Raw genomic sequence first — 11,840 nt, 5'->3', positions numbered from 1 at the left:
ATAATTGCTGACATTTTAGATGTATTTTTCTAAAAAAAAATAAAAATTATTTATGTGCGTTAAAGTGAACATGTTGGGCACTTCTCCAAGGTGACAAAATTATTTTCTATCATTGTAAAAACCATTTAATAATGTTTAAAATGCATAAAAGCATAGTGGAATAAGAATACAATTTTTAAAAAGTCAGACAGAGATGGGAAGGAGAATACTATTTTGATATGGGGGTTATAAGGAACAGAAACAAAGTCTACGAAATGAGTAAGTAATGGTTTTCTTTAGAGATTGACAGTGAAGTTGCAGGGTCAAGAAGCAGAAAGCTATATTACTTATTATTATAACTAGAGGCCCAGTGCACGAAACTCGTGCCCTTGGCAGGGGGTTGGAGGGTCCCTCAGCTCGCCTTGTGCCCTCTCACAGTCTGGGAGCCCTGCGATCGATTGTCACAAAGAGGTACGCCCCATCCACCCAGCTGGGGCTCCTCAATGGATCGCCCCAAAGAGGTAGGACCTGCCCACCTGGCTGGGTTGCCCCCACAGAGGGAGGCCCTGTCCACCCGCTGCAGCCCGCTGGTCGGTGACCTGGGCCTCCCTCTGCAGGGCGATCATGGGGCAATGGCCGGCCTCAGACAAATCACATCGCACCCACCTTGGCTGGCTTGGCACCAATGGGTGTCATAGTGTGGTCTCTGGAAGGTCATCCTGACGGTCGTTCTGCTGTTTGGTCAATTTGCATACTATGCTTTTATTCTTATAGATAACTGCTAAAAATTTATATGCTTACTTAATTACATATATATATATATATATATATTTAACTTTTTTTATTGATTTCAGAGAGGAAGGGAGAGGAAGACAGAGATAGAAACATTAATGATGAGAGAGAATCATTGATTGGCTGCCTTCTGCATGCCCCACACTGGGGATTGAGCCCCCAACCTGGGCTTGTGCCCTGACCAAGAATACAACCGTGTCCTCCTGATTAATAGGTTGACCCTCAACCACTAAACCATGCCAGCTGGGCTAAATATATTTTAAATGAAAAAGCAATTTTGAAAAAATAAAGAATTCTCACTGTAGGCCAAACTTTTCTAAAAATGCATAGGTGACAGGATCGTGTACCCCTTGTAATGATAACCAGTATGTGATACAAAAAATAAAATGGCTACTATAGCAGTAAGGTTGTAATGATTTATATATTTGGTTCTAGGTTTAAAGATGGGGCTGGGTCTTACTTTAAATTATTACATCTAAAGGCTGGGATTTTGGTAACACATAATGGCTTTGCCTAAAAGAGTTTACCAGATGATATCTCCAGAAACCTAATGACTCTTCTGATGGTTACTCCCACAGTCATGTTCTGTAATGGCCTGCGGGGACCAACAAAACCTAACAGTGCTAACAGAATTCATTCTAGTGGGAATCACAGACCACCCTGAGCTGCAGGCCATCTTCTTTGGGGTGTTCCTCATCATCTATGCAGTCTCCGTGGCGGGCAACTTGGGAATGATCATCCTCACCAAGATGGACTCCAGGCTTCAGACACCCATGTACTTCTTTCTCAGACACCTGGCTTTCACTGACCTTGGTTATTCAACAGCTGTGGGGCCGAAAATGTTGGCAAACATTGTAACTAAACAAAAGACTATTCCCTACAATTGGTGTGCAGCCCAGCTATCATTCTTCATCTTGTTCATCATTAGTGAACTTTTCATTCTGTCAGCAATGGCCTATGACCGCTATGTGGCCATCTGTAACCCTCTGCTCTACACAGTCATCATGTCACCAAGGGTATGCTGGGCACTGGTAGCAGTCCCCTATCTCCACAGTGCTTTTCTCTCTCTGATAACCACCATAAAGATTTTTATTTCATCTTTCTGTGGCCATAATATCATCAATCATTTTTATTGTGACAGTCTTCCCTTGTTGACACTGCCATGTTCAAGCACACGTGACATTGAGTTGATAATACTGATCTTTTCAGTGTTCAATTTGGTTTCATCTCTTCTGGTGGTCCTTGTGTCCTACATACTGATCCTCCTGGCCATCCTCAAGATGCAGTCTGCAGAGGGCAGGCACAAGGCCTTCTCCACCTGTGGATCTCACCTGACAGTGGTGGTTATATTGTATGCGACTCTATTCTTCATGTATGTGCAGCCCAAGTCCAGTCATTCCTTTGACAGTGATAAAATGGCCTCTGTGTTTTACACTTTGATCATACCCATGCTGAACCCCTTGATCTACAGCCTGAGAAACAAAGAAGTGAAAGGTGCCCTGCATAGGATATGGAAAAACCTGAGCAAATGCCCTAGGTGAAATTTACTATATAATGTGTAAGCAATAAATTACATGTAGAACCTGTTTGTGATATAGGAAAGAACTTAGAAAGCAGTGATCTGTAAAAGGCATGGGAGATTAGAAATATTATTTTGTTGTTTTCCCCTTATAGATGTTGAAGTAGTGATTATCCTCTGGTTTCAACTCTGATTTGTCCTCAGGTTTTACTGTAAGAGATCAAAGCCCCAATAACTGGTTTCACATCGCCAAGTAGTTGTTACTTGTATCTTACACAACATTTAAATACAGGTGCCCACCATACTGGCATAGTGACATACAGATGTTCCTTTTGCTTGGCGGCATCTCAGATTCCTTTTAAAGCATACGTGAACAATTATATGCCTTGGGAAGTAGAAATAATATTGTAATTATTTTCTAGTGACACAATTGTGTACATTAAAAATCCAAAAGAATTATATACCTTAAACATGAGAAACAATAAGTGAATATTGCCAAGATTGGTGGATATAAGGTAAGCAAGCATATAAAAGATCAATTTCCTATGTACTAGTAAAAAGGAGATGAAAATAAAATTTTAAACTATGGATTACACACCAAAAAAATTATAAAATACTTAAAGAACATATTAGTGAATTATTTGCATCACTTCATTGCTAGAAGCTACAAAATAATTACTGAGTTATTAACGGAGACATAAATGTAGCAATATTCCATGTCCATTGATTGGAAATAACAAATGTGATGAGATCAATGCTCTGTACATTTTTCTAAAGATTTAATGCACTAACAATTAAAATAGCAATAGTATTTTTAATACTTAAGTTCATATCAAATTTATGTGTAAATGCAAAACATCTAGGTTAGTCAGGGCAATATCTTAAAAGAAGGAAGAATACAAAGCGCTTACATCAGGTTCTGGCCTTGGTAGCTTGGGCACTGAAAGATCACAGGATTAATTCCAAGTCAGGGCACATGCTGAGATTGAGGGTTTGATCCCTGGTTCAGGTACAATAGAGGCAACCCATCTATTAATAGAGGCAACCCATCTATTAATGATATATCTCTCTCCCTTGGATGCCCCTCTCTCTGTCTTCCTCCCTCCCTCCCTCCCTCTTGCCTCCCCTCACTCCCTCCAAACCTGCCTCCCTCTCCAAAATCATATTTAAAAAACAGAGCCATCAGTGCAAGTAGAAAGACCAATAAAATAAATGAAAATAATTTGTCCAATAAATGACTCACATAAGCGATTTGACTTTATTCAAATATAAGATGCACTTCTATATATTAAGGAGAGGAGGGTTTCTTAGTAAACTGAGCTGGCTCATTTAGGTTTCCTGTGTAAAACATGAATCCTAGTCTTTACTTGCATCAAATTTAAAATTAATTATGAATATAAATGTGAAAGCTAAAAGCACAAAGTTTCTTGAAAAAGAAGAATATCTTCATGACTTGGAATAAGCAAAGATTTCTTTACAAAGTACAAAAATTATAACACTGAAAGATACATAGATAGGTCTATATCCAAAATAAAAACTTGTATTCATCAAAATATCAACAGACACCACAGAAGAAATAAAATAAAATCCTGAGAGAACACTTCTGAAACACATATACTCTACACAGAATACTGATATCAGTGATTTGTAAAACAAATTGCCTAACTGTTAAAATTAGTATTATCTAGACCGTCAACGTAATGTGGGGGGAAGGGGAAGCAGGGTGGTCAACACACCTGAACAAATGCTTCACAACAAAAGCTATCAAACAGCCCAAAATTCATAAATGTCTTCATAATATCATTGATCAATAGATAAATATGTTAAGCTTATACTATGAAATCACTACACAACTAGCAAGATGGCTAAAATTCAAAAATTTGAACAATAGTTCAAAATGATGACAATGTGGAAAGCAAAAATTATTTTACTTGTTTGAGGACATATACATTGTTATACAAACTTTGACAATCTAAGGGCAGAAATGACTAAATTTTAGCATGTGTATTCTCTATGAAGCAGCCATTCCGTTCTTGAGTAATTATGTCCTCTGGAGGATAATGTGTTTGGCAGATGTGGTCATCATGGGTGTTAAATGCTCATCAAGAGTAGAAGGGGTGGTACATTTACTAGGGTTGGAAAAAGTAGCTTTAAAGTTGCGACTACGCAAAAAAAAATTATTTTTGATTTATTTTAATTACAATTATCAGGAGATTGTACATATCAGGGCAATATTTTTATAATTAATATGAGATTATCTATAATTAATCCAAATTTAACATTTTATAAATTCCTAAGATGTGGAATAAGTTTTATTTTCCAAGCATAAAATGGAATACAATGTTAATAATATCACACGAATCATTGAACCTTCAAATTGGAACCAAAAATAGAATAATGGATAAATAATTTGTGATGAAATGGAACTATACATAAAAATAAGGATGAGCACTCTAGAAATACCTATGACAATATATCAAATGAAAAAGCCCAGGTACACAAAAAAACAACGTTTATGATTTCCTCTATGTAAAATAACAAACATAGGTGAAAATAATTATGCTCTTAAAAGTCAGAACTGTGCTTGTGTACGGGAACAGTGCATAAAGAAAGGAGAGTGAAGGATTCCTTTTGAGTCTGATAACATTTTATTTATTTTAGTGGTTGTAATTGCTGCTTAATCTGGATTCTGACTACACAGTTGTGTTAATTTTATAAATATTCATTTATGATGTGTGTATTTATTAATATGTATATTATTCTTTAATAAGTTAAATACACCACAAATAAGGTGAAAATAGCTACACATATCTATTTTCCCTTATGAATTTGATAACAATGTAAAACATTGTGCAAACATTTCTCCATTGTGTCCTCAGTGGTAAAATCATAAGCAGACACTCCTTTTAGAGGAGACAATTAAGGCTTGCAAAAAAAACTAAAATGCTTCTCCTAAAGAAACAATAAACAAGAGAAACCAAGGAAAGGTACCTCACATAACTGTATTTGTGTGGGACTAGAAAGATGTCCTGCACAATTAGCAGACATCCCATCGGCTTTGTTTAAAGTTTTCAAATACTTTAAGCATAATTAACAAATTGTATCCTTTCCCCCCAGGGAGGATCTCCAAGGACCTAAGAAACCCGTAAATTCTTCTTATTGGGTTATCTCAGGAACACATCATGCGGAAGCACAGTGAGAGTCCTCCTTGGAGGTGAGTAGACTGTACTTGCTTCGGTGACCTGTTCTGAGGTCCATGGCCCATCTCCCATTTAACCGTTAGTCTTTAATACTCCAACTCAGTGATTTAGCCATAGCTTTAACAACCTGCTTTAATAAATGAAGTTCCAAAAGCTACTTTATTATGATTTTTGATGAAAGCTAGACATTTATATTGATGTAGTAAATATGAGACCTCTGAGGAACGAGGAAGCATGAAAGGTCTCCACCTCCAAGATCTAAAGATTTGTTTTAAACTGGACCCTTAATCAAGATGTCAAACATGATATTGTTATTTGTAGTTAATTGGATGTGTTTCAGAGTTATTAACCTCAAATAGTAAGGTAAATTCATAATGTTTTCCAGTTACCTCTAAATTAAAAAGATTTTATCAATATTTTTATAAACTATGTCATTTCTCTGTTTAAAATTTTTCACGTGTATCCAAACTTTACAAATATCATTGAAAGGATCAATGTTATTTGAAAGTCATCACTTTTAGTGGGAGGTGAGGCCAAAGCAAAATATTACAGCATAAGTGGCACTGCACCTCCGTTCCACCATGTCTGCTAAGAGGACGTCCCCTCCCTCTCACGTGCAAGCCTTGGAAGGGTCTTTGAAATGCCACTAAATTGTATCTTGAATAACTAAATGCACATCTAACAGAAATTGGGAATAAATTTAAAATATACACAAATACAGACTTAAGAAAAGAACAATCTTTGCAAAATTATAAAGCAGGAATATGCATTATGCCTAAAATTAAGGTTTCTTTTCCACTCTATTTTTTAAAATATATTTTTACTAATTTCAGAAAGGAAGGGAGAGGGAGACAGACATGGAAACATCAGTGATGAGAGAGAATCACTGATGGGCTGCCTTCTGCACCCACCACACTTGGGATTGAGCCTGAAACCTGGGCGTGTGCCCTGACCTGGAATCAAACTGTGACCTCCTGGTTCATAGGTTGATGTTCAACCACTGACCCATGCCAGCCGGGCTCCACTCTATTTATTTAGTAGCTCTTTCTAAAATTCTCTATAGTCTCACTCAAAAATGACTTGGGTGTTGAAATATGTACATTATGAATATTTTATTGATCTCTCATTGTAGAACTTATTTATTGTCACTTATTTTAGAACTGAAAGCAGTATCTGGCAGAGGAAGGGAGACAGAGCTGGAATATAGTTTAACTGATCTGAACTCTTAGTGCAATTTTATAGTGAAGGTCCAATGCCAAGCTCTTCACATTGCATTTGTTGCATATTTTGAGAGTATTTAGTAAAAACAAATTTAAGGTCATCTTTAATTATCATATAAAATAATCTAAATATAAATAGAGATCCATGTAAAAAAAAGAGGTTAGTGTTTCACTATCTCATATATTTTCTCACATATGGAGAGACTGGTATTTTCTAGCATAGATTTAGAAAAGTGTTCACTTTTTTAAACTCTCAATGAGGACTTATAAATATGTCCCTAAGTCTATTGGCTCTTGAGAATTTATTCAGTGTTCCTGAACAAGCCACAAATATACTGGTTTCTGCCTCTATCAATCTCCTTATTCTGGATATTTCTTATAATGCAATTATACAGTATGAGACATTTTATAGTTTGCTTCTCTCACTTTGCATAATGTCTTAAAGGATCATTCATGTAATAACATGTATTAATACTTTTTTCCTTTTGTGCATTACTAATATTTCATTGTATGGATATACCATACTCGCTATATCCTTTTTAAAGTTGATGGACTTTTGGGTTATATCTGTTTTTGACTATTAGGAATAGTGCTATGAATATTTACCTGTAAGTTTATGTGTAAATTTAACAAAGGATTTCCTAACTTCTGGGTATATATCTAAGAGTGGAATTGTTGCATCATAATGACAATTCTATGATTAGCTAATTGAGTAACAATCAAAATGTTTTCATATTGGCTTATTCCAGTTTAAATGACCTAAAAAATTGTTCAAAGATTCTAATATCTCCACACTGTTGCCAGCATTTGTCATTTTCTGTGTGTGTTTTTAAATAACCATCCAAGAGGGTGTAAAACAGTACCTCAGTGTAGTTTTAAGTTGTATTTTTCTAATGACAAATGTTGGTAAGCCACTTTTCATGGACTTATTGGTCACTTGTATGTTTTCCGTAATAAATGTCTGTTCAGGTCTTTTGCCTTTTTAAAAATATGTGAGTTGTTTACTATTTTGTTATTGATTTGTACAAGTCCTTTGAATATTGTACATACTAGAAACGTCACAGATATATTACTTGCATTTTTTTACTTTGTGTGGGTCACATTTTAATTATTTGATAATGTCCTTCAGTGTACAAAAGTCTGTTTTATAATTTTGAAAAAGCACTAATTTCTGTATTTTTACTTTTGTTGTTTGTGCTTTTGTGTCAAATCTAAGAAACCTGTCAAGAGCTTCACTAAGCAGGGCAAGAAGTAATTGATCTGTTAAGTTTAAACTGATAAGAACAGATACTACACTTGATCTTAGCCAAAAGGCCGAGAAGCGATAAGTTTAGAGTAGCCAATTAAAGCAACAAGCCATAAATGAAAATTTTAAACCTTTAATCACTTATTACAATGGAAATCTCTAGTCACATTTCATGACATGTATTGATTATCTGTGTATTTATTCCCATTATAGGTTTCCTGAATGGCCTGGATGGACAACCACAATCTAACAATGTTGAAAGAATTCATACTAATGGGTATCACGGATCTCCCAGGGCTGCAGGCTCCATTTTTGGGGCTCTTCCTCACTGTTTACATAGTCTCCTTGGTGGGTAACCTGGGCTTGATTATCCTCACCAAGATAGACTCCAGGCTACAAACACCCATGTACTTTTTCCTGAGACACTTGGCTTTCACTGATCTTGGTTACTCAACAACTGTAGGACCTAAAATGCTAGCAAATTTAGCTGTCAATCAACATACAATCTCTTATAATTGGTGTGCTACCCAACTCACTTTCTTCAATATGTTTATCACCAGTGAAATTTTTATTTTGTCAGCAATGGCCTATGACCGCTATGTGGCCATCTGTAACCCTCTACTCTACCCAGTCATCATGTCACAAAGACTTTGTCACTTGCTGGTCACAATGCCCTATGTATACAGTGTCTTTTTGTGTTTGCTGATCACCACAAAAATTTTCATTTTATCATTTTGTGGCTGTAATGTCATCAGGCATTTCTACTGTGATAGTCTGCCATTGATATTGTTGCTCTGCTCAGACACACATGAAATCAAATTGATCATTCTGAGTTTTGCAGCTTTTAATCTAGTTTCATCTCTTCTGGTAGTCCTTGTGTCCTACATTCTGATCCTGGTTGCCATCCTCAGGATGAATTCTGCAGAGGGCAGGCACAAGGCTTTCTCTACCTGTGGATCTCACCTGATGGTCATAGTCATATTCTATGGTACCCTGTTCTTTATGTATGTGCAGCCCAAGTCCAGTCATTCATTTGATACTGACAAAATGGCCTCTTTATTTTACACTTTGGTCATACCCATGCTGAATCCCTTGATTTACAGTTTGAGGAACAAGGAGGTGAAAAATGCCCTAACTAGAACCTGGAACATGTGTGCAAACATTCTGTTGAAAATTCACTGTAAGATATAGTAGCAATAACTTATGTATTAGCCAATGTACACTAAGTGTCATTGTTTTAATCTTGTGTTGTTACCTTCATGAAATGGGCAAGAATCAATGTGTGATAGGCATAGAAATAAGAAAAGTATTTATTATTTTCAAACAAAATATATCACTAATAAATGACTACTTTCTGCTTATATTTCAGATATTAACTTATAAATATTCAAAGTCAGATTAGGTGCCATTCCTATATGTTCTCACATGTAGCTTTTTTTGCTTCCATTAAATATTTATTTTTATGAAACTAACCTCTATATTTTATTCAAAATTACATGGTATAGGCATAAAAAAATACCTGAAATATATAAAAGATACTTGATTATAGAAATAGATTGATTCCAGGAAATATACTTACATTTTTAAGAGTAATAGACAAAATGGCTCTATTTATGGAGCTAAGACAAAATCAGAGTAGAGGCAGTATGAGAAGTAAGTTATATAATATGATGGATGGTATTGAGCAATATCCTATCTAATAAAAGAGAAAAATGGTAATTGGCGTACGACGATACCCTTTTCATTGGCTAATCAGGGCTATATGCAAATTAACTGCCAACTATGATTGGCAGTTAACTGCCAACTATGATTGACAGTTAACTGCCAACTAAGATTGGCAGTTAACTGCCAACTATGATTGACAGTTAACTGCCAACTAAGATTGGCAGTTAACTGCCAACAAGATGGCGGCTAATTTGCATATGTAGGCACAATGCAGGGAGGCGAAAGGGAAAGCAGGAAGAAGCCCCCTGCCACTGACAGTGATTGGAAACCCAGGGGGGAGCTAAGAGCTGGGGGGCAGGGCAAAGGCGGCCCTGGGGCTGCCTTTGCCCTGCCCCCCCGCCATGATCGGAGAATCAGGTGCCTTTTCCGCCCTGGCCAGTGATAGCAGGAAGTAGGGGTGGAGCCAGGGATGGGAGCTGGGCACGGTCGAAGCTGGCAGTCCCGGGAGCTAGGGGTCCCTTGCCTGGGCCTAAAGCGTAGCCCACGATCGCGGGGCCGCTGCAGCTGCGGGTCCCCGCTGCCCGGGCCGGACGCCTAGGCCAGAGGCCTCAGGCCTGGTCAAGGGGCCGATCCGGTGATTGGTGATCGGAGGGTGATGAGGGTCAACTCCTCTGGCCGAGGCGTCAGGCCTGGGCTGGGGGCCGATCCTGCGATTGGAGGGTGATGGGGGTCAATGCCTGAGGGCTCCCAGTATGTGAGAGGGGGCAGGCTGGGCTGAGGGACACTCCCCTCCCCACACACACCCAGTGCACGAATTTCATGCACCGGGCCCCTAGTAAAAACATAATAGAACAAGCAGCCAGAATAGAGTTTAAATTTTAAGGTTGTCAGTAAGGGTGACATTTCAATAAACACTTATAGATATGAGTGAGTGGACTGTATGGATATCTAGAGAAGACCACATCACAGAGAGAGAGAAGTTAAATGCAACAGTTCTTAGATGACAATATTGTTGTTGTATTATGGAACATCAGAATGAAAGGTGGTTGAAGAATAAAATGTGATTAGGAAATAAAAGATGTGATAATAAATTTGTAACAGAAGTTGACTTTGTATGACTATATAGACCATTGGAAAACTTGCCCTTTCTTTTGATTGATAAAAGGACCCTGAAGGATTTTGACCAATGAGTGATTGATTTAATCTTACATTAAATGACAAGATTAACTGAGAAGGCTAACCCCTATTTTGTAAAACTACTGTTTGAAATTCTCTGCTATTTAAATAGTCCCTTATTCTGTAAAGTCAGCTCCGCAATTTTTAGACAGCCCCTTATTCTGAAAAAAATAAAAATAAAATAACTTTGTTTTCTAGCCTGCTTGAATAATAAGGAAGATAAACTTACCTGTCTGACCTTGTAAGCCAGAGACTAGATATGCCCATACTCTCATGCCATGCCAGATGTATTTTTTAATTGGATAGAGCTGTGTTGTTTTCAAGGCCTCAGCTTCGAGTGAGATAACCACTAAGCCCACACAGGGCTGGCTCTTTAATAAAAAGAAAAATTCTGCTTGTTTGCTCTGCTTAGAATTTGAATTCATTTTTCTCTACGCCAACCGGTGTATATTAAAGTGTGACTCCAAACTCTCTAAGCATTGCTTGATTTTTTCCGGTTTTCTGCAACAAAACTTCTATACAAACAATAGACTATAGAATACTAAAATTTGGAAATGGGAAATCCTGAGAGAGTTCATTTAGTTGTGATAATTGGGAGAGAACAGAAACTTAAGCCAGGGCATAAAGAGTCAGAGGATTGGAAATGAGTAGATTCTTAACACATCTTATAAGAAAAGGTCAATAAATATTTCTTCATATTTATGGGGTTTGTTAAAGGCTTGAAAAAATATTAATTACTTTTAAAGTTGGAAAGACTAGTTCCAGAACTCACCTAAGATATGCTGAATACTCTTTTCTGTTTTTAACTAATGTGGAATAATAGAGACTGGACTTGCTTGTTATTAAAACAAGAACAAACACAAGATGTAAGAAACAATAGTTTTCAAAACAATGATATTAGGCAACAAAACAGTTTCCCTGAGAGAGGAAGAATAAGGGAGGTGAACTATGATTACCCATCTTTCCTTTCTTAAGAGTTTCTAGGCCACCCTGCCAAGAGGTCAAAACCTAGAAGAATACGTCAGCTGATGAGGCAGAGTTGA

At 37.1% G+C, this 11,840-nt stretch overlaps 2 protein-coding genes and 1 pseudogene across 2 annotated transcripts; 2 read left to right on the top strand and 1 right to left on the bottom strand.

Moving 5' to 3' along the window:
• The first annotated feature begins 1,361 nt into the window (after nt 1–1,361).
• LOC132241934 (olfactory receptor 8K3-like) lies at nt 1,362–5,439 on the top strand. Its single transcript, XM_059710882.1, has 3 exons — nt 1,362–2,301; nt 3,094–3,153; nt 5,408–5,439. Exons 1-3 carry the CDS (start codon nt 1,362–1,364, stop codon nt 5,437–5,439), a joined length of 1,032 nt encoding a protein of 343 aa, XP_059566865.1.
• A 2,386-nt stretch (nt 5,440–7,825) lies between these two features.
• On the bottom strand, nt 7,826–8,036 carry LOC132242483 (U2 spliceosomal RNA; annotated as a pseudogene).
• Nucleotides 8,037–8,187: 151 nt separating this feature from the next.
• Nucleotides 8,188–11,840, top strand: LOC132241933 (olfactory receptor 8K3-like). Its single transcript, XM_059710881.1, has 2 exons — nt 8,188–9,091; nt 11,770–11,840. Exons 1-2 carry the CDS (start codon nt 8,188–8,190, stop codon nt 11,838–11,840), a joined length of 975 nt encoding a protein of 324 aa, XP_059566864.1.

The sequence above is a fragment of the Myotis daubentonii genome, chromosome 9, assembly GCF_963259705.1.
Source record: "Myotis daubentonii chromosome 9, mMyoDau2.1, whole genome shotgun sequence".
In the NCBI taxonomy this organism is placed as follows: Eukaryota; Metazoa; Chordata; class Mammalia; order Chiroptera; family Vespertilionidae; genus Myotis; species Myotis daubentonii.
The sequence above is the reverse complement of the archived record's forward strand: the minus strand, read 5'-3'. Positions and strand labels throughout refer to the sequence as shown.

Excerpts from the sequence above, each read along its gene's own strand:
- LOC132241934 (XM_059710882.1), top strand. The coding sequence starts at position 1,362 with ATGGCCTGCGGGGACCAACAAAACCTAACAGTGCTAACAGAATTCATT. Across the intron at positions 2,302-3,093 it reads ATGGAAAAACCTGAGCAAAT|CAATAGTATTTTTAATACTT; the intron begins GCCCTAGGTGAA and ends CAATTAAAATAG. Across the intron at positions 3,154-5,407 it reads TGTAAATGCAAAACATCTAG|GGAGGATCTCCAAGGACCTA; the intron begins GTTAGTCAGGGC and ends CTTTCCCCCCAG.
- LOC132241933 (XM_059710881.1), top strand. The coding sequence starts at position 8,188 with ATGGACAACCACAATCTAACAATGTTGAAAGAATTCATACTAATGGGT. Across the intron at positions 9,092-11,769 it reads GGAGGTGAAAAATGCCCTAA|AAGAGTTTCTAGGCCACCCT; the intron begins CTAGAACCTGGA and ends CTTTCCTTTCTT.